Below are 19,974 nucleotides of genomic sequence, written 5' to 3' on the forward strand. Positions count from 1 at the left end.
GAGTTTTCCTTGTCAACTTTTTATTGCACGGTACAACGAAACATATTGCTTCCAGATATCGTGAAATCAAAGTAAGCCTTTATCTGCCCAGAATGCTCATTCATCATTCGCTTGCGAGGCAGAAATTAACACCTTAATCATACAATCATGATTATCATCATCAAACTTATAAGATGTGCCTGATTTCCAAGGGAGATAAGATTTATACAAATGAAACGGATTCCCAATTTGGTTTATCTCCTTAAAATAGCCTAATAAGGGCGGCTAGAACTTAATAACATTATTAAGGTGTTGTAGGTCGTGGAATTTTTGGTCTTGTTTCTTTATATCTCCGTGACAAGAGATTTCCATCCCATCCAAAAATAGCCCTCAAATTGACCTACATTTATGACAAAAGCCATAAATTGCAGAAAATTAAAAAGAAATAGATACTGAAAAAAGGAATAAATAGCCGTTGAGGGGGAAATTATTGAATCAAGACGTTCTTCCGTGACTACCTTCTGAAGCTCAGGCGCTGAAAAGCAGCAAAATATGTCATGATTAGGACTTTTTCTGTTTTATGTATGTATTTTGGGGTGCTAGGGTCCATTTGGTTTGGACCTCTGCCCCGCCAGAAAACCCAGTCATTACATTATCCATAAAAAAATGACAATAAACATATCCGGTGTCGGTCTAGTTCTTCGCGTGGATGTGCGGATTTGGGGTCTAGAAGTTTCCTGGAGAAAAGTCGGGGAGGAGAACCGAACCTGAGACATCTCTCATGGGAGGGGACTGGGCCAACCAACAATTTTTGGAGTCCCACGCCTTTAACTGAACAAATAAGCTGCAATTTTAACCTTCAAGTGTTCTATAGAAGCTGTTGATAGTACAGCTTTTGACTCAAAATTCAATATCGAGTGGGCTTAATTTTAGAGACCAATTTTTTTTTTCATCAATTCAAATAGTAATTGTTATACTAATGGAACACGAATTAACCGAGGACGGAGAAAGGACTTACGCGTAGTGTCTCAATGAAAGATCAAGATACGAATGTATTTCGACAGCAGACTCACCGATTCTATACAAATATATGGTCATCTAGAACCGTGGAATACTAAAAAAATCTTCAACGAATCAGCCAACACTTATCTAATTAAAAGAGGTATTGAATCTGAGTGCAGTTTCCTGTCTCAGAGCGGCTACGTGACTTTTTTGGCAGGTTATACTTCGAGTTTTCAAAACATTTTTGTTTGTCTTAATTAGGGGTTCATGGTCATTTTTGGTTACTCCGAGACTCCCTTCCCTAATACACTCCAGGATATTTTTGCGTTATAGGACTTGGCTCCAATGATCAAGAAAGGTGACAAAAACTTCCTATCTGTCCTGAAAACTCTCTTGATTTGTGTCTATCATCTACATGAAAATTTCTCTGAATGCATTCCCGAGCAAGCAGGAGGCAAAATTCTGGGAACGTTATTTGCTGACGGCTCTAATGAAATAATATCTTCCCCGCTATGCGTTGCCCTTTTTCCGATAACTGACTGCCAATCGTCGTCCTTGGCGAAGACCTGAACGTGTTCCAATTCTTCTGCAGCCACTGCACTTACCTGTAAGTGAGGATCGCTTGGGCAAGATGGTAATAGCTCCTTCAGCTGCCCATTCTTGATGACGGACTGGATGGATTTTGGCCCCCCAAGAGTCGGAGCCAATCCAATAAAAGAACCCGGTCTTGCCCCGTCTGACAGTGGCTGAGAGGAGCTTCCTGGAACAGAGAAAAGGGACGTGGTCGTCAGGATCTAACAGATGATATTTCGTCCCTTCGTACTCCCAAAGAGATTATTTTACACCTATAATGAACCTGCCTATGGATTACAATTACACCAACATATTTCTGACGCAATTGCGACCGAGCATTGTTCTGTGCTACATAAAGGAGTCACCGCTCTCTCAAGCATATTCTCGTTCACAGGTACGAGTATATGTGTGGATGTACTTCATGTGTTACGTGAACGGAATACCTCGACCGTTTCGGAATTTCTAATTTTATATTCTAATATTTAGGTGCAGTATAAGATTGGACCCCGGTTGCCTTGGTTATTCTTACCGCAAACTGGTATGTCAATTGTATTGGTGCAAAAATTTGGAGGGTTAGTCAAAATTTGAGACCGACTCAATTATGAAATGGAAATACCACTCTCTTTGCCAAACTTCTGTCTCAGGATTTTTAGTTATTTGAAAACGTGATAAAAAAGCAAAAGGTTTGGAGGAACGGCAGAAAAGTAATGACGTTTGGAATTGAACTCCTATGGCATTTTAGAGAATGAATTACTGCTCTCGGAAATAAAGAAAATCAAGTTCTGAAATGTTACCATTGACCGTTGTCAAACGAATGAACTTAGAACCAATTTCAGTTGGAGCCCTTCTTTGGTCAATGGTCTCAAAACAACAAATTTTTGCCGCTGAATTACCAAATCAGTGTTCTCCTTATGGTACATATGATCTGTCATATGGTGACGGAAGAATTCTGCAGCAACGTTTCATCCCTTTACTGAAATCCATTTCCCCCTTACTCAAAGGATTAGCCTCTTCCCAGTTCTCTCAGAAGCAGCACTTTCTTATGAGGGTTCTTGGTAAGAATAGATGTGAACTTTCGCAGCCAAAACACATTTCCGAAGAAAAGTGATGATTACGACAGATGGAGAGACGGAAGCGACAAAGCTGTTTTAGATGCTAACACGTTGTCAGGCTCGTAATTAATGGCACACAGATCCATATTGGTCATGTCAACTCCAGGGCAATGCATCTTTCAAGCCTTTTCAGGCAGGTTTTTTCTGTCTCTTCTGGAAATGACTGAACTTCTAAGACGGATTGAGACGGCGGGGATGCGATTGTGACCTTCTTGTTTTGAGAAGCATTCGCACACGGAATCAGGTTGGATGTTCCCCGGGTGCCAAAGCTTTGTTCCATTGTCACTTAGGAGGTGATCCTTCCAGAAGCTCCCCCCTCTCTCCCCTTCAAAAGGTCAATTGTGTCCCATGGATTGGTGGCTTATTGCTTCAGGGTGGCAGGGACTCAAAGAATAAATTAATCCCATTGGGCCAACCTTGACATCCCAGGTCGAGGCAATCTTTTTGATAAATCCAATAGCCATTTCCAAACAAACTTCTCAACGGGACCCTTTGGTAGAAAAACAAACTTAAAGGCGAGAATCGAGTCTCAAATGGTGTCAAGTTGCTTTCATTTTTCGTTCATGAGGGAGTGTGGAACTGCAGAGATTTGTGTAGGAATGGTGGGAGCAAACAAGTTGGACGCATCTGTCTTGTCGGCTCTTGGCTGAGAAATCATCAGGACTAGCTTTGATGTTATCAGGTTTTGAGTGCTTGAGTGAGCATTGACTGGAGATCCTCTGATGTTTACTTCGAGCCAAAGTTATGACATATCTTCTGGAAACCGAGAACAGCGCCAAGCAGCCTCTTTTCCTACACTGACAGGCAATCACAAAACCCAAAAAACAACAACGAAGAACACGAAGACGACGGAGAAGAGGATCTAGTAGCCACCCTACCAATCTCTGTATTTCTCTTTTTTTTCTTCAACATGGCCACGACCTCAAGACAAGTGGAAATCTTACCCGAAAAGGAGTCAAATCATGGCAATGGCAAGGCTCTTTTTGCTAACAATTGATCCACGTAATTTCCGCTTCACCAAGTCGAATCTCAATCCAATCCGAAGCTCGAGCGTAAATCTGATTTTCATGGCCGAGGAGATTTATTTCCGGTTGTGTGGAAGACGCACGTAGGATCAGAACGTCGCTGAATCAATGGACCAAAAGTCAATAATGAGGGAAATGTGCATTTCTTGCCGACTCCCGATCGGGATATGGCTCCTTTACTTTCACCTCGGTTCTCAACTCATCACCCTGGATTCGAACCTGGAAGACACGTACTGCACGTGCCCGAGGAGTAGTCGGATCCAGTCTGTCATTGAAATCCAATAAAGCCCCATCAGATTGACAACTGATGGTCGCAAATTCCATTCCGAACCGCCGACATGGGTCCTTTTTAGGGTAATGCGCTGGTTGGGATGTTTGTGGTCATACTGGTTCGATTGAAAATGCAAGTTTGTAAAGGGTGGCCAGATTTAACGGATTTACACTCGAACAAACTGTGCTCATATTCTAATATCAAAGAGACTGAACCGATGAAGCCGAATGAGTGGAACGAAGCCTGTTCTCCTCCCGTGTTGAATATGATAGAATTCGTTCTAGTTGGGAGGCTGGGGTAGTCGCAAATGAAAACCATATATAGGCTTAAGCTCAGAACTTCTTTGGATAATTGTGCAATTGATTTCTTAATATGAAACTACTCTTGCTCTAGTACTCTGCCATAAGATATCAAATTGATTTACTGCCGTTGTTTCCGGTCACCCTGTATGTGTACGTATTTTTGATTAAGTGAGCAAGATACATTTTTCAAGGTAACCAGTGTAAAGATGGAAAATAGAAATAAGGTAAAGCACCACACCTCTAGCCTCATAAGGGAAGGGTGGTGACAAATGGTTTGTCCAATTGATATTGTGTTCAAATGTGTTTTATTGTATCAGTGTGGGTTCTTCGGTCAAGTGCTGAAATATCCCGTATATTACAGTTTTTTAGAACTAATTGGGAAGGTACTCAGCTGATTTACAGACCTTCAGGTGAAAAAGTGGAAGCGTTTCGACGTTTCGAATTGAATATTTGGAGGTGAAACATTGATTATGAAGCAATGAAGAACTCAACCTTTGTTGAATGGTTAAGATATCATGCAAGTCTGCTGCCTATTGTTTGATAACCAAATGATGTGACAAAGTTCTAAGTTTCTACATCTAGCAAGCATAAGGGCATTGAACCAATATTTGATTCATTTGTTAACTGGTTCTTTTGAGGGCTTCCCTCAATGAAAAAAACGGTATTTTTTTCATTCATGACTTCTCTTCGGTCACTTTGCTCTTGGATCAAACTCCCTCGTTAAAGATTCAATTGAATCTGATTTAAAGCAAAAATATCATTCCGTACCAATGACTCTTGGTCTTTTATCAGGCACTTTTTCGATAGCCTTGGTAGAAATTACGACCCACCCAAAATTGGAATGGTCTCGTTTTTGCCAACCCTGGCTTGCAAACTCTATCATGATGATGTGACATTTGAATTTAGTTCTCACTACATCGAGGTGCTTTCGTGGATGAATTTCTCGACGATTGTTAAAAAAGCTTTGGTAAACCAAAATGGAATTGAAATTCAGATGCCAAAAAAGAGTTCCTTCCCTTTTTGGTCAGGTCCTTGCGCAATTTTCCATCCTTTTTCCTTATCATTATTGGAATAACTTTGGGATATTGTGTTCCATCATTGTGATATGTCGTGCGAGTATCTTTATCATAAGCTTTAAGTTGGCCCTCGTCAGCTCTACAAATGATTTCCTTTAGTCTCAAGTGTAATTCATCACTCTTTTTTGGGAATTACCCATAACAAAACCAAACCCTGGCTTGCAAAATGGTTGATCAATGAGGCAGTATGTTCATTGGCCACCACAATTGTTATGCCTAGCCAGCATATTATGTATTACTTGGATAAAAGAGGCTCTCTCAGCAAAAACAAATATTCAGGCCGATTAAGTGATCTTCTGGCAAACCTACTACGAGCCATCAAAGGCCTGTTTTTTCGTATACAACCACCCCCTTTATCATGTATACAGACAGCTACCACTGTACTGAGTGAGGACGAGACCAAATTATTCTGACGGTGAATATATCAATATGCTAGATGGTTGCTGATCAAAGGCCTCTTCCACCACGGGAAGGTGTCAACTCTACCCAACTCAGCGGCCTTCATTGGTCGAAGAACTAATGGAAAGACTTTCGAAGATTTAAAGCTCCTCGGCCCCTTCAAATTTCCGAAGAAAGGAAGGGATTTTGTCGACTTTCAATTCGATCATCATCCTTCAAGGACTTTCTCCCTGAAGTTCAACCAACCAGTTAACCAGGGACCCAATCGCAGTTGCCCAAGGAAAGAGAGAGAGAGAGAGAGAGATTAGTTTGGCCCGAACTTGTTGTCACCTTTGAAGATTTGAACTTTAGCCTGGGTCTAAGCATCATCTTGGAACGACGGAAGACGGAAGCCAGCCTTGTTACCGTTAGGAAGAGAACGAACTTTACTCTTCGGTGCATTTGATCAAGCACTAGCTGAAGGCCGATTGACAGTTGTTCCCGAGCTTTGATACAACTGTCCCAGTACGATGGGCTGGATGAAGCCGTTGCGTGATGGTTTTTGCTTCCTGTTCCCGCTGGTTGAACTGCATCTGACAGAGTTTACTACAACTAATGGAACACCAACACGAGATCAATCTGTACCTATGCGACTCCCAAGAAGGGCTCGGTCCCGAGGTTCGCGTCGAATGGTCCATCGGAATCATCGTGGTTGGGCTTACCTCGTCCTGTCTTCATCGACAAAGAGAACCACAGCGCGAGCTTTCGGCTTTGAGCTCAATTGGTCCACAATCTGGTCAAAGTCGTCCCGTTGAGAATTGCGGTTGATTTTGAGGTTAATGGCCACACAAATGCCTTCCTTCTTGGCCAGGGCAATGAAGGAAGCAATGCCCTTTTCGCCGTATTCACCTTGAGCTGCCACTGTGCTCACGTACGTCCATCCCATGACCTTGGCAATCTCGACCATGGCTTGAGCTTGAAAGTTGTCCGGAGGAACCACACGCGAGAAATACTCAAACCGAGACTTATCGGACAACTCCGTGGATGTGGAAGCATAACTGATTTGCGGGATCTGGAACGTAATTCAACCTAGAGCTATTGACTTCTCGGGTGGATACCGCTTTCTAACGCGAGAGTACTAGATTAGGAGATGGAACAGATCCGGCCACATTACTTTCCAGTCGACCGGCCTCAATGAGACTTGACGGCATGGAATCCACGAGCACTCACCTTAAATAACCTGAGGATATTGGCCACCATAATTGATACACCAGAGAATGCGGCTCCAATGACTCCTGCTACGGGCTGGGCCTTTTCCGCTTTCCCCGAGGAGCACTGTGGATTCATCTGGAACAAATGGAACGGGAGATGGAGCTTATCATGGTGCCAGGTCTGTCACGTTCCACAGCATTTCCCTTGTGCATGCACCTTATCCTGCAATGGATGTCGTCCTAGTACTCGTACCTACTACCTACTACTATACTACCCACTTGTTCTAGCCAGGACCACCATGGCTTCAGTGGCTCTTTTTTTCCTTACCTCCCCTCCCCCTCTTGAGGAACACCACGCTGTCGATCCTTCATCCCAATTTGGAACCTGGCAATACACTTTGACTCGTGCCAGAGGTTTTCTACCCAATTTCCCTTTCCCATGCGTAATGCCCCAAGTTTTTTTTGAGGCTGAAGACGCCTGTGAATAGAAAAATGGAACATTTCCGGCCTTTTTTCTCCCTGGTTCTCCTGCTCCCCTGGTCTTTTTCCTCTTCTCTTGTTCATTTTCAATGACATGAACGACGTTCGTAAGAGGATTGGTAGGAAAAAATCCATCAGAAAAGTTCCGCACCGAACATTGTAATCAATTTGCCATTGCAACAGTTCACTGCAGGTTAGGTGTTGGTTGTGCATCTACTTAGTGTGCGATACCTTTGCTGCGATACAATATTTGCAGTTTTGTAATCCAAAATCAGTCTCCAAATATGTCTGGGATTTGTTTGCCCTTATATTGAGCATTCCTTTGGGCATTTTTGATTCATTCACTTTTTTTGTTAAAAGGTTAGACAAACAGCGTGCACAAAATCACTCCCAACCACTTCAACCTTTTGGCTATATTCTTGATTTTGTTCCATTTTCCCCGTTGTGGGATAGTCTGAAAACTGTTGGGTATTTTTGCCTTCCATGGTCAAAGGCATGATGGCATTTCTCTTTGTGGAGAGGGCGGACATATCTACTATATAGTAACTTCGTCGTGCTTTTGCTGTCTAAGTTGTCTCCTGGTAATGCTACTTTTTCGTAGCTCCTGCCACACAACTAGCACTTCTCATTCATATCATAAATTCTCCAATAATAGACTGCTTGCCTTGCAAGTTTCTCATTGAGACGCTTACTATGCCCAAAAAGAGAGAACAACTCCGATGGCGATGACTCAAGGCCAAGAAGATTGCCCATAATCTTCCATCTCGCGAACCAACCAACCAACCAACCAACCAACCAACCAGCTCAGCGTCCATGCGGGAAAAGGGACTGAGTTGTCCTCAAGTCTTTCTGTTTGCAGATGGGGCTTGTCTTTTGATTGGACTTACACCTGGATCGTCAAGGTCGAGCCCAAAATGGTCCCTTTTTGCCACTTTGATCATCAATGCCTAGCCAACAAGAGACAATGGACCGTTTGGACATCTCCATCATATTCTCATCAATAATCCAATCAGGAGTAATCCTGGATTTGTAGAGACCAACACGGACCTTCTCGTGGTCTTTACGGCCACCCTAAAGCCCATCAGTCTTTGATGTTTTCCTTTCCATTTTGCATTGGTGCCATTTCTCAGATTGGGCGTGGATCTGTTCCATGAGGGAATGTAACGATGGCTCTTCGGGTCTGTCTTTACCCGTCAAGTGAACAAGAAGTACCCTGTGTCTCTAACGCGAGCTACCCTATTTGCCTTGTCATCCATTTGAAAAAAAGCCCATTAGAGCAGTTTAGGGAGCACTTCATTAAGCTCGAAGGGCTCGGTCCTTGTTTTACAACTGTCAGACATGACAATCACCTTCTCCTGTAGTATTTCTAATGACGATCTGGCTCGCTCTTAATTTGCCACGAGTAATGAGCAGCCAGCACCACTACCCATGGACCGATCCAAATGAGAGGAGGCCTTAAAGAAATACAGGCCAATTTCTCAGTGACTTCCAATGAGCTCCCATGTTCCAGGCAAGCCTAACATTCAGTCTGATCTACTCGAAAGATTGGTGAAATAGGCCGCTTCCCCATCTCGACTCCCACTCGTCTTCATCCTCGGCCAGATCTATCAGAATTGAAAACGAAGACCATTTCCACAAAGCTGGTCTGAGTGGCGGCCTCGGGCCACGTTAATGGCACCATCGAAATCGAGGATACAAGTTGGCTAGCGAGGAATGGATATTCATTCCGCTCGAGATGGACAACTGCACTAGTCGAGTCTTTTAAGGTAGGCATCATTGTCCTGGAGATGGATAAGAGTGAATTCCTGGCACGTCCAGTGTGAAAGGCCAAAAGAGGGCAACACTGGCATTTAAAGAGCGTAGATCCTCGCAATCCAGAGTTCTACGCTCCTAGGCTTGCAAGGCTAACAAGTGTAGTGCATAATGTGCATCAGACCTGTGTCCATCACTTTTGAGGTGTAATTAATCACAATGAAATTGAATCAAAATGTACTCAAGTCCAATCACAATTATTTTGGATGGTAGAGAACTTTGAACTTTGTGGAAAACTCAACAAGATTTCATCCATTTCATTTTTTTTTGTTTCATTCCGGAGAAGAATATTGGAAATTGGGATAGGTATCAAGGGTTGAATATCGCAAAAGCGGCTACACTCTGTGAATGAATTGTTTATGAGTGAAGGTCAAATTTCATTTTCTTGCTCTTGACAGGTATTTTAGAGGATCCATTAAGCGATTTTTGTAATATGTTTCTGAAAGTGGATTTTTGTCAATCTGGGGCTCATATTTTTGGCGATTTAAGAGGCCCGCTGATCATAATGAAAGAAACCCCTTTTCCTGAATGCTTTCGAATATTCTGGTAAATATCATACTAACATAATGTATCAGTATTTGATTTCGACATATAAGCTGATCTAACAAAAAGTTCTTGGAAGCACATGTAATGCCTGAAATCAAGACACAGTACGATCAAACGTACCAATTAAAAATTCAATCTTACCTACATGATCAAAAATCAAGGGTATAATGGTAGTTTCAGAACTTCCAAGCAAAGCGAAAATTTGAAGCTCCTACTTAATTAAGGTAGAAGACAAATCATTATTGTAGAAAAATAATGGAAAGTACTCCATGAGTACATTCTAATCTGTTTCCTTACCATCAAGTACTTTGTTGATAATGAGAGCACTGGATTTTTCTTCATAACTGGCGGAACGAAGCAAAGTAGGAAAGTAAGGTTGGCCGATGACAATAACTAGGTATAAGATACTGATTTCAAAAGAGATCAAAAGTTACTATGAATTAAAGCAATTTGGGCTTGAAATATGTCGATTATATCTATAGTAAGGAAATTGATTGTAACTACTCTGAGTTCTAGCGTACTTGATAACAATAAAAAATTCTTGGGACTATGCAGTGTTTAGGATTACGTGATCGCAATTACATGACACCGGTCTTATTGGCGTAGTCTCGATACTAAACCCAGAGCATCAGAGCCAACCAGCCATAAGTAACAGGGCCCTTCTTTTATCCAAGGTCAAAGAAATTGTCTGAATACCTTACAATATTTAATAGCTGGGATTTGGTATAGTAAGGGGAATATTCATGCATATATTTGTGGTTTCATTGCGTGAAACATGCTGCCATGCCAGCATCCACACAGGCTTTTATGTGAGACCATAGATCTTCAAAAACCATAAAGCTTATTTTTTATGAGGGGTCCAAGGGTAACGAATCCATAATGTGAGGTCACGTCGAGCAACAACAACCCCTATTAGCTACTAAAAGTAGTAACGATAAGTGTCTCCCGGAAAACAAATTTTCTCTAGAACCCGGAAAGTCATTCGAGTTTTAATCCACCTCCGGACGTTTTCGTCAACCTGAACTATTTCCCCTTCAATTGTTGGCCATGGGCCAACTTGTTGCACCTCAACCTCTGAATTAAGGACTGTCCTTCTCTTATGCACAATGCCAAATAGCCAAAGTAGGATGAATCAGAGGTGGATATTTTGATGGTCTACATAAAAAGGGCAGAATTGAATAGATGCCAATGCTTGTCGAGTTTGCGATAAGGGCTGTAGGAGTGAAAGTAGATAGTCGGTAATCAAGTTATCCGAGGTCTCTATCTCTCTCTTCACGTAAAGGCTTAACGAAGCCAGTTGTTACACCCCGATCTTGCCATTATGTTAGAACTTTCACGAAGTTAAAAGTGATGATTTAGTCTTGTAACATATGTATAAAATGTTTCCATCAGCTTTCTTTGGTTAGGATTTCTGAAGATGCTAAGGTATTACTGTACTACGGTCGAACAAAAAGACTCATAATTCCAAAAACTCTCCCCACCACTACTCCAACTTCAATCCTCAAACCGAATTCAATTTCGGGCTTCCATCCTAGTGTAAAACCGCCCTTACTTTAGCCACGCCTGTTTGGCTGAAATTTTGTCTAAGCTTGCTAACATGTACGTATATGGTCCTATGATGATCTAATCAATTAGATTAATGATTCTAGCTTGTCTTTTACTGGTCATCTCTCCACTTTCTATCATCTAGATTATTCATATGATATTTTAAATCAATGAGTAGGATTAGAAAAGTCTTTTCGGCCATTGCACTCTGGCCAATCAAATTGGGATTTCTTTGGCCAATTCAAGAACAAATGATCACCGTCAATGTAAGATTATACTCGTCCTGCTCTGCAGACCATTTCATTTGATGTTTCAGACCAAATTTTCGTTATGAAACAGTTTGAAAATGGTCTCAATAGGAGAAAGATAATTTTCTTACCCCATGGAATCGTGATAACAGTATGATAAACAAGCACAATTTCAACCAAACAGCAATGGCTGCCTGGTATTTTGCCCAAACAGCGAACGGGGAATTTAGTGATTTCGTCAAATTTGCAGTGATGTTTTATCTATTATCTCTTAGCCTCAAGACTTATTATATACAAAGTACGCTACAACCCAGGATTTTTTGGGTTAGGTTAGTGTTTACGGTGCCTCATTAGATGTGGATAATTCAATTCATCCATTTTTTTTATTTTCGCTGCATAATCAAAGATGGAACAATGAACATGCAGGATATGAAGCTTGCAATTGACTTTCATGATCGAAGAGACTTAGACGCCACCTCAACAAAATTGTTTTCAAATATCTTTTTGAAAAGTTAATACCACATTAAATTGTGCCATTTTGCGGTAAAAAGACTTCTTTTTAGTTTCTAGAAGTACTCTGTACCATCGATCACCCAAATCAAATCCTGTTCAGAGAACAATCCTTATCAATCACATTCAGAAAGTCCTTCCACCCACGTCAATTCGTTGTTGACATTGAATCAGGAACACAAGCAGGACTTGACCCTCAAGCTTTGACCTTAATTATGACACGTGTATGATAATCCATATGCCAAGAGGACGAACATGAAGAACAACTGATGTTAATGGAGTAAACCCAAAAAGACAGAAGGTTTTTCTCCTAAGCAAGACCTGCTATTACAGACATGCATCCTACATGTACTATATACATAATGTTTGTAGCCGAAAGAAATCATTGCATTGGGACAAACGGCACTTTCAACATCGCACATCGTATATCCATTATATGCAGGTGTATGACTACAATTCATAACCCTCTGAGATCGGTTATATTTAGGTACACTTGTGTGGTTTGTACCAAATTTGAAACCAGCCACTAACCGGAAACAATTGTTTTTTTTCGCCCAAGATTAATAAGTAGCAGTGTCTTTGGGCTTCTACTGCTGGCCATGGGCTAGAATCTATTTCCTTCTCAAGGGAGCAATCAATATCCCCCATGTTTTATTATGCAAGGATAATGTACTCTCAAGGATATTTCGAACGGGTTGTTGCCCTGTCTCCATCGTGTTTCTTCAGCGAATCTTAAATAGGGTTCCCCTCTCATGAATAATGGATAGCAAACCCCGTTGATTTATGAACCGAGGCCTTATTAAATTGTCAATTCATATATCGACAACGTCATCTTCGCACCCCTCTCTACTCGCAAGTGGAACGTCTTTCCCCCTCCTCGTCCCCGAAGTTTTTCCCTTTTCAACGGCTTCTTGTGTACCTCTATGCCCAATGTTCCAGAGGCTCAAGTGGAACAACTCCTTTCAACGGCTTTCCATCCATGACATCACGTTAAACGGGCCAGCCAGCGTGAAAAAGCAGTGCACAAGATTTCAATCCATCACTAAGCTGACTTGAACCCAATTCTGAGAGCATTCGAACCGATTCCCAAGCATGAAGAATTTGCAGAATGTCGTCGACTCGATATTGTCGCATTCTATTTGATCCTCCCAGAAGGCCAGTAGTGCCCAAAGGAGGAAGGGGGAAGTAGGTGGAAGTAGAAGGAGGGAGGTCATTCTGGTTGGTCATACCTCGTCTCCGATAAATGACCGCACAAAGAGCATGGATTGCTCCAGAGCATACGATGGATTGGAGCATGTATCCAGGATCAAAGCTCCCAACGAGATATCCGGTAGAAGGTGTCGGTCTTTGTTGATTTGGTCCAAAGCATACAGCATGGCTTCCATGCGCTGAAAGTGGAAACGAATCCGAGAATTAGTAAAGCTTTAGCCTCAGCTCAAATACTCAGCTAGATATATCAAATTTCCAAATGATGACGACCCTGCGAATCATGAAGCTTATAGGCTAGAATTGGGGCATGTTGATAAGGCCTAATTTGAGCTTTGATGGATGCCTTTCAACGTGTCTGGGGTAAAAATATTTCTAGGTCTGATTGTCTGTCTGCGTGTCTGCTTCTCTCACCTTGTTATCAAAACCTACAAACATGAAAAGACACTGTGGTGTTTGGATAGTGCCTGTCGTATGCATGTTCCCATCCTTCACACTCATTATTCACTCACTCACTCACTCACTCACTCGCTCGCTCGCTCACTCACGCGTGTGTGGCTCATTCACACAGACAAAACAAGAGGAACACCACCGAAAACCAGTCAAGCTATTTACTCTCGAGGTAATCGCATGTTCCAATGGTCTCGAAAACCTGAGGAAATGTGTTTCCAGCAGATGTGGAATGGAACACAATGGTCCTCGAAAGGGAAAGATAAATGCTCCCCCACAAGATCAATTGAGGAAAGTCATCAATTTGTAAATTTACGAGTCGCAATAGCCGATGCGGTCTTGTTAGCGGGCAATTTCGGAGGCCATTGGCTCATTTGGACAGCCATAAATCCTGGTCCAAGTCTTGTCCTTCCTCATCTTCAAAAGCTGAAAAAAACCCAAGCAAGGTGAGAGGATAACAATGTACTCGTACCACAGTACTGCTCGCAATACCCGGAACAAGGAACAAGGAACACGTGTAAGAAGCAGGAAGTTCGGAAGTTCCTGGGAACAAGTGCACTTAATACCATTATGACAAATCTTGCCAGCCCAAACCTTAGTGCGTAAGGACGTTCATACAGTGTGCAGTTCTCTCAGTTCTGCCCGTGCCCGATGCCTTGGAAGCATTCGTACTATTTGGTAACGAGAAATAGTGTCGCCTTTCCGGCGGGCCGTTCCGTTTGGCCCAGACACACTCTGTCCTTGACATATGACAAATGAGTTCCTTTTTTGGGGCAATCAAGTAAGTTCCCGTTCTTTTTTTCGGGACCACTCCCGTTCCGTTGCTACAATTTTATCACTATTAGCAGCCACTTAGTAGGTTTCCAGACAAATCTCAGCAAACCAATGGAGAGTCGGGAACCTCTCCAAGGAGTGGCACACTTTCAAATGTCATTTTCAAGACCTACTAAGAAGAGAAGTGGAACAGAGTGGTGAATACATTAGGAACGTCCGTCCGATGGCATTTCGGTACAATCCAAGAATTATGGCTGTGCATTACAGATTCCAGTAGTCCCGGCCCAAGGGACTGTCTATGGCCAGGACGCGACTACTTGGAGTCCATTGGTAAATGATCAATTCGATCGAGAGAGGCTTAACTTTTGAAAGGTGGCTTAAATATTTTTTCGAGGTTGAACCTTTTGGAAAGACTGGGGAGAGTCCATCTTGATCCAATTATCATAAATTACGTAAGATCCCTAGGATGAACAACCAATCACTTTTGGAAGACAGCCCATGTGTCTTAAGTGGATTATCGGAAAAGTGAGCCCTATGAGATTCCGAGTGAAATCCCATCAGCCCAGGAAAATTGTCTTCCGGCCTTTAAAGGCCAAAGGTTCACATCAACCCGGTCAGGATTCAGTGGACCATGAAAATAGGTATTGTGTAGAATTATCGCTGCTTAACTAGAAGATGAGACTTTTCCTCATTCGCTGTCATCCTCATGCAATTCATCAATCCAACCCGCATGGTGATCCAATTCATCCTGGTGTACTGCGGGATGGATCGACGCGTACGTGTAGAAAAAGCTGGAAAGTTCAGCACAGGGCTTTTGCTCCCCGTTGCCAAATCTTTGTCAGACATCCATCTATCCCTGTTTTCGGTGATGGACAGGTGAGCGAGATCGCTTGCTTGCTTGCTTGCTTGCCCGCACCCAGCCAGCTGGTTTTTTCCCCTCCTTGTTCCAAAGATTGGACCAAATATTTGCACTCCGCTTACAGGATTATTGATGAAGTGAGTAATCAAGCTTGTTGAGTTGATACACCCATCCTTGAAAGATGCTACTGGTAAGTGATTCTGACTCGCAATTGGTGCGAAATCAATGACGAAGAAGACAATGGTCCCATGGGGGCTTCGACAGCACACACAGAATTTAAAGTTTTCTTCGGCCTTGCAAACGTTTCCAAACCGCATCCGGATGTGCCTCTAAAGATTCCAAGTTGGCTTCGTCTAGAAACTTCAGAGTCAGATGGTCAACGAGATTGAAACAAAGAAAGTCAGACACCACAATGACCAGAAACTCTAAGGATTACGTTTACACTACATGCCATTCTCAGTTTGCGGTTCTGTGAGATATCCGGAACAGAATGTGGCGATGTCATTCATATAAAAATACAATAAAAAGGAACAGAAAGCCATGATTTCATTGATTGCACGTGGAGTGTAGCCAAGAGGTAAATTCATGAAAGCAAAGCATCGATAGAGTGAATTATTGCTAGTAATGGGAATGAAAACAATCGTTCCATGGTTTCAGATGTGCACAATTGGAACACAATAGGGCAACCCATTCAATGTGCTTGGGAATGTTCCTTTTTTCAAGTGGTTCGTTTATAGGTTAAAGCACGCCAATGTTCGTTTCCATCATTGCGTTGGCCAAACTGAATTCTACAGTGCAGTTGGGAGTTTTGTAGCTGGGTTCCAAGTGGATCACAGCCATTTTTAGTTGAATCCGCAAAATCACAACGTCGCCGATTTCATTGCAAATGAAAGTTTCAAACTGCCAATCATAACTTCGCTCCATTGCGCTGCATGACCTTTTTCGAGCGGATCCTTGGAATATGTTCAGCATGCGAATAGTTTTGAATATCAAATTGAATTGCACCAAAACCTTCCTTCAGAGCCTTTAAGTGAGAGGCGTAAAATACCTGCAAAAAATACCGATAAGCAGGCTAGTGATTATAATAGGTTCCAAGCCTGAAGAGCCTCTTTGGTATGCGAGTAATGAAGCCCCCTTGGAAATCAGGATCTTATTGGCTCTTGATCTCAACAGACAGCATACCGTGGGGAATGTGCATGTGTTGCAAATATGATAATACCAGTCAAGAGGGAACACGAAATCCGATAGCATTGGAAAACCATAAAAGGACTTGAATAGCAAACCCAGTCTGGAAAAAGTACCCTGGATCGGCAGCATCAGAACCGTTTAGGGAAGCTTCTATTTCTTTGCTGGAGCAAATGTCCGGAAAATGCAGCTCACCAAGAAGTATGTATTTAAACGCTTCGTTGTACTAACAGAGACTTTACTTTTGCCTCCATTTAGCTATTGCAAAATTTTGAAAACAAGATAAGCTGTGACAACGAATAATTATAAGTACGCCTTGGCAGCATTGGCACAATGACGGATAAAAAGGCACTTGATTACAATAATAATTGCGTGTTCAAAAAGTGCAATTGATTACAATCACGGACATGCATAGGCCTTTTAAAAACGCCGCATTCCTTCTTTTAGCGTTGTGAGCCAATTATTTATTTACTTTTATGCCAAACCAAGTGAAGCACGTGACTCCAAAACTCATTGAATTATAAGCAGGCTTCAATGGATTCGAAATAACATTACGAACGAGGCCCACAGATCAAAATGCCAATGTAGAAACAACCCAAAAATTGATAGTGCTCTGTTATTTGCCAAAGCTCCTGTCTCTCAATGGCTTCATTTACTGTTGAAAACTTGAGTATAAGAGTATTTTTCAAAATCGTCTTTGAACAACATTAGTTGATCATGACATTTTTTCAAGACTCCATTCTCTTTAGAATTCGTCACTAGATTGTCTGAGAGGTAGAATCGTCTTTGAGGCTTGTAAATTATAAAACGGGGGAATGTGAAAAAACACAAGCTTATAAAAAAACCAAGTTTAGGCAGAACCACGCCATGTTATTTCCTCACGCCCTGAAATCAACGGGTGCTTTTTGCCAAAACCCATCCACATTTATGGGAATGCCTTTCTTGACTTTATATTTGAAAGTAAGAAATATTATTTGAAAGATAAAGATAAAAGACATCAGGAGTTTACGGTCACAATGCATGTCCAAACGATGCACTTCATTAATTTAAATGTAATTTTAAAAAAAACACACCAATCTTTCTGCATCTTGTGAACATTTTGATGCGCCCATTCGGAGCGAAGTAAGGTAGTTTTTAAAACGTCTCTTATTTCATATATTTTTTAAGTCGTATATGTACCCTTTCATAGGGCTTGTAAAACTAAGAAAGGACTTATTGAAAATCAGCTTTGAGAGCTTTCACGTTGATCTGGCAACTCCTCAGCCAACACATTTCGGTCAGCCCTAGTTCTAGTTCGTGAAACACTGTCCAAAAACGTAGACCCTAATCGCGCGAGCTTTTGTTGTTCCTTCACATTAGGGCCATTTCTTCATTTGAGAGCATCCACCTCATTCACCGATCCTTCCCCCCCCCGGCCCCGTCATTCAGATTCCAGTGGGAGTTGCTTCCAATTATGGTCCGAAAGTGAAAGGTATCTCCTCTCGAATCGACTATCGTATGGCGTACTCCACTATGAGGTGTATCTAAAGTATAGAGTCACTACTCATCGCGGTATTTGGCTGAACGGGACGGACCATCATTACGGACCAAGGCTGCTGGTCACCCAGTTCATACTGTATATATTGTAACGTTCATCTTATCCCTTTCCCATCTCACATGAAGAGGCAATTACTCATTCAGGATATTAGGATCACTTATGTGTGCCTCCTACGTCTTATCTACTTAGTTGGGAGAGAGTGGGGCTCTGAAATCAGGCATATCCACATTTATTGGAGAGCAATATTCGCCGGATGGGACGGACTGCATATATGTACGTATTGTACATGTAGGAATAGACACGGAAATCGATCTCAAGACAATCAAACTTTGTTCTCATATGTTTTATGTATGGATGAAGCTGCTTGAAGTTTGGACCCACCAAACCTGGACCATAGGAAGGAATGCCACATCGGATGTACGGTACAGCAGCTCATATGTTTTATGTATGGATGAAGCTGCTTGAAGTTTGGACCCACCAAACCTGGACCATAGGAAGGAATGCCACATTTGAGGTCCGTCCAAGTGAGAGTTGGGGTTAGAATCTTTCTTACAAAAAGTGTTATTAAGAGTCGCCACAGGGATTCAAACCTTATGGCTTATGTTTTTTTCATGATTTCTTTCTTTTTATCGGGTTTTTATACCGATACAGGGGAATGAGTTCCACATAAGTCATATAATTGATGAAAATATTTGGTCACATGATGTGTTCGAATTTGCACGAAAGGCTGGTGTGGGATTGTTGAAAAAAAAACCGATCCAAATGTCGCTTAAAACTTAACAATGGATCATCTAGTAAATACAATCGTCGGAGTGAGCATGGTAGCATATGAAAGAGGGTTGGTGCTCGGTTTAGCACAAAAGAGGATTTTAAGGTCTTCACCAGCTTTTATCTGATTGATAAGTGAATTGAATTAATGGTTTAATAGCTCCCTTCTCGGGGGTTCCTAAAGGAGTTTTTGCCAGATCATTGAGACACCGCTCGGTTTATCAAGATGGTTGTAATGATCGTTTGTCTTCATCCTCTTGGAGGTATCTCGAGGTAGAACCTACACCATCAGCAAACTATGATATACAACGGAGGTCATTATTATTCTCACGCTTCTAGAGATATGCATCTTGGCCGAAGGCAAAAGTTTCGCGTCAATCAATATGGCCAAATTTGGGCCCGAAACCTGGCTCAACGCAAGAGAAATGGTCAAAGGTATATAAATATATAGCAATGAGTACATAGCAGACGCTGGGTCAGCAACACAAGCTTTTGTCGATAAAAACTTTGAAGCAAACAGCTCTATAGGTACGTAGATGTTTTAAAAGCGACTCGGCCGTAACTCCTATGATCTAGGGTTACCATATTATATAAAAAAAACATTTGAACAAGGACCAAGAGTTGGTCTAATTTGACGGGAAACCCGTCCGCACTCAATATTTCTAAAAACCCTTATCTATCCCCGTTTCAATGGATCTTAGATGTAGTTATTGTACATTGAACAAAGAAAGTAACTGACCACTCCGGACTTTTTTCCGTACCTTATTTGACCCTCACTCATAGCTCTCTCTATTTACATTGGCCTTTGTCGATTTTGGCTCCAGCCAAAGAGATAAGCTGGAAATGAATGGGAAATATGTTTTCGCCTTGGCTGGAAATGGCTCCTTCGTGATGCGATTTGTCCTCATCAGTGAGGGAACGTAAACAAGCTCCTCGGGATTTTGCATTCCATCCCCAAAATGCCGAGGATTTGAAGAGGTTCGGTCGACATGGTCGTCAATGACGCATAGAACACTCTGAAGGAGGAAAGGTCTTCTTCATTCAGATTTGCGCGTGCGAAGCGTGTCGTCGGCAAGGCCGATGGATGGATGGATAGATGGATGGATGGGTGGGTGGGTGGATGGG

At 42.1% G+C, this 19,974-nt stretch overlaps 1 protein-coding gene across 1 annotated transcript in view; it reads right to left on the bottom strand.

The window, feature by feature from the left end:
- LOC131887297 (metabotropic glutamate receptor 8-like) overlaps window positions 1-19,974 on the bottom strand; it is a 60,627-nt gene that overhangs the window by 22,914 nt on the left and 17,739 nt on the right. The window contains exons 3-6 of the mRNA XM_059235871.1: window positions 13,300-13,458; window positions 6,949-7,065; window positions 6,441-6,790; window positions 1,587-1,741 (exon numbers count right to left, since the gene is read on the bottom strand). Coding sequence (XP_059091854.1) covers window positions 1,587-1,741; window positions 6,441-6,790; window positions 6,949-7,065; window positions 13,300-13,458 — 781 coding nt within the window. The remainder of the gene's footprint in view (window positions 1-1,586; window positions 1,742-6,440; window positions 6,791-6,948; window positions 7,066-13,299; window positions 13,459-19,974) is intronic.

The sequence above is a fragment of the Tigriopus californicus genome, chromosome 9 (assembly GCF_007210705.1).
Source record: "Tigriopus californicus strain San Diego chromosome 9, Tcal_SD_v2.1, whole genome shotgun sequence".
NCBI classification, from domain to species: Eukaryota; Metazoa; Arthropoda; class Copepoda; order Harpacticoida; family Harpacticidae; genus Tigriopus; species Tigriopus californicus.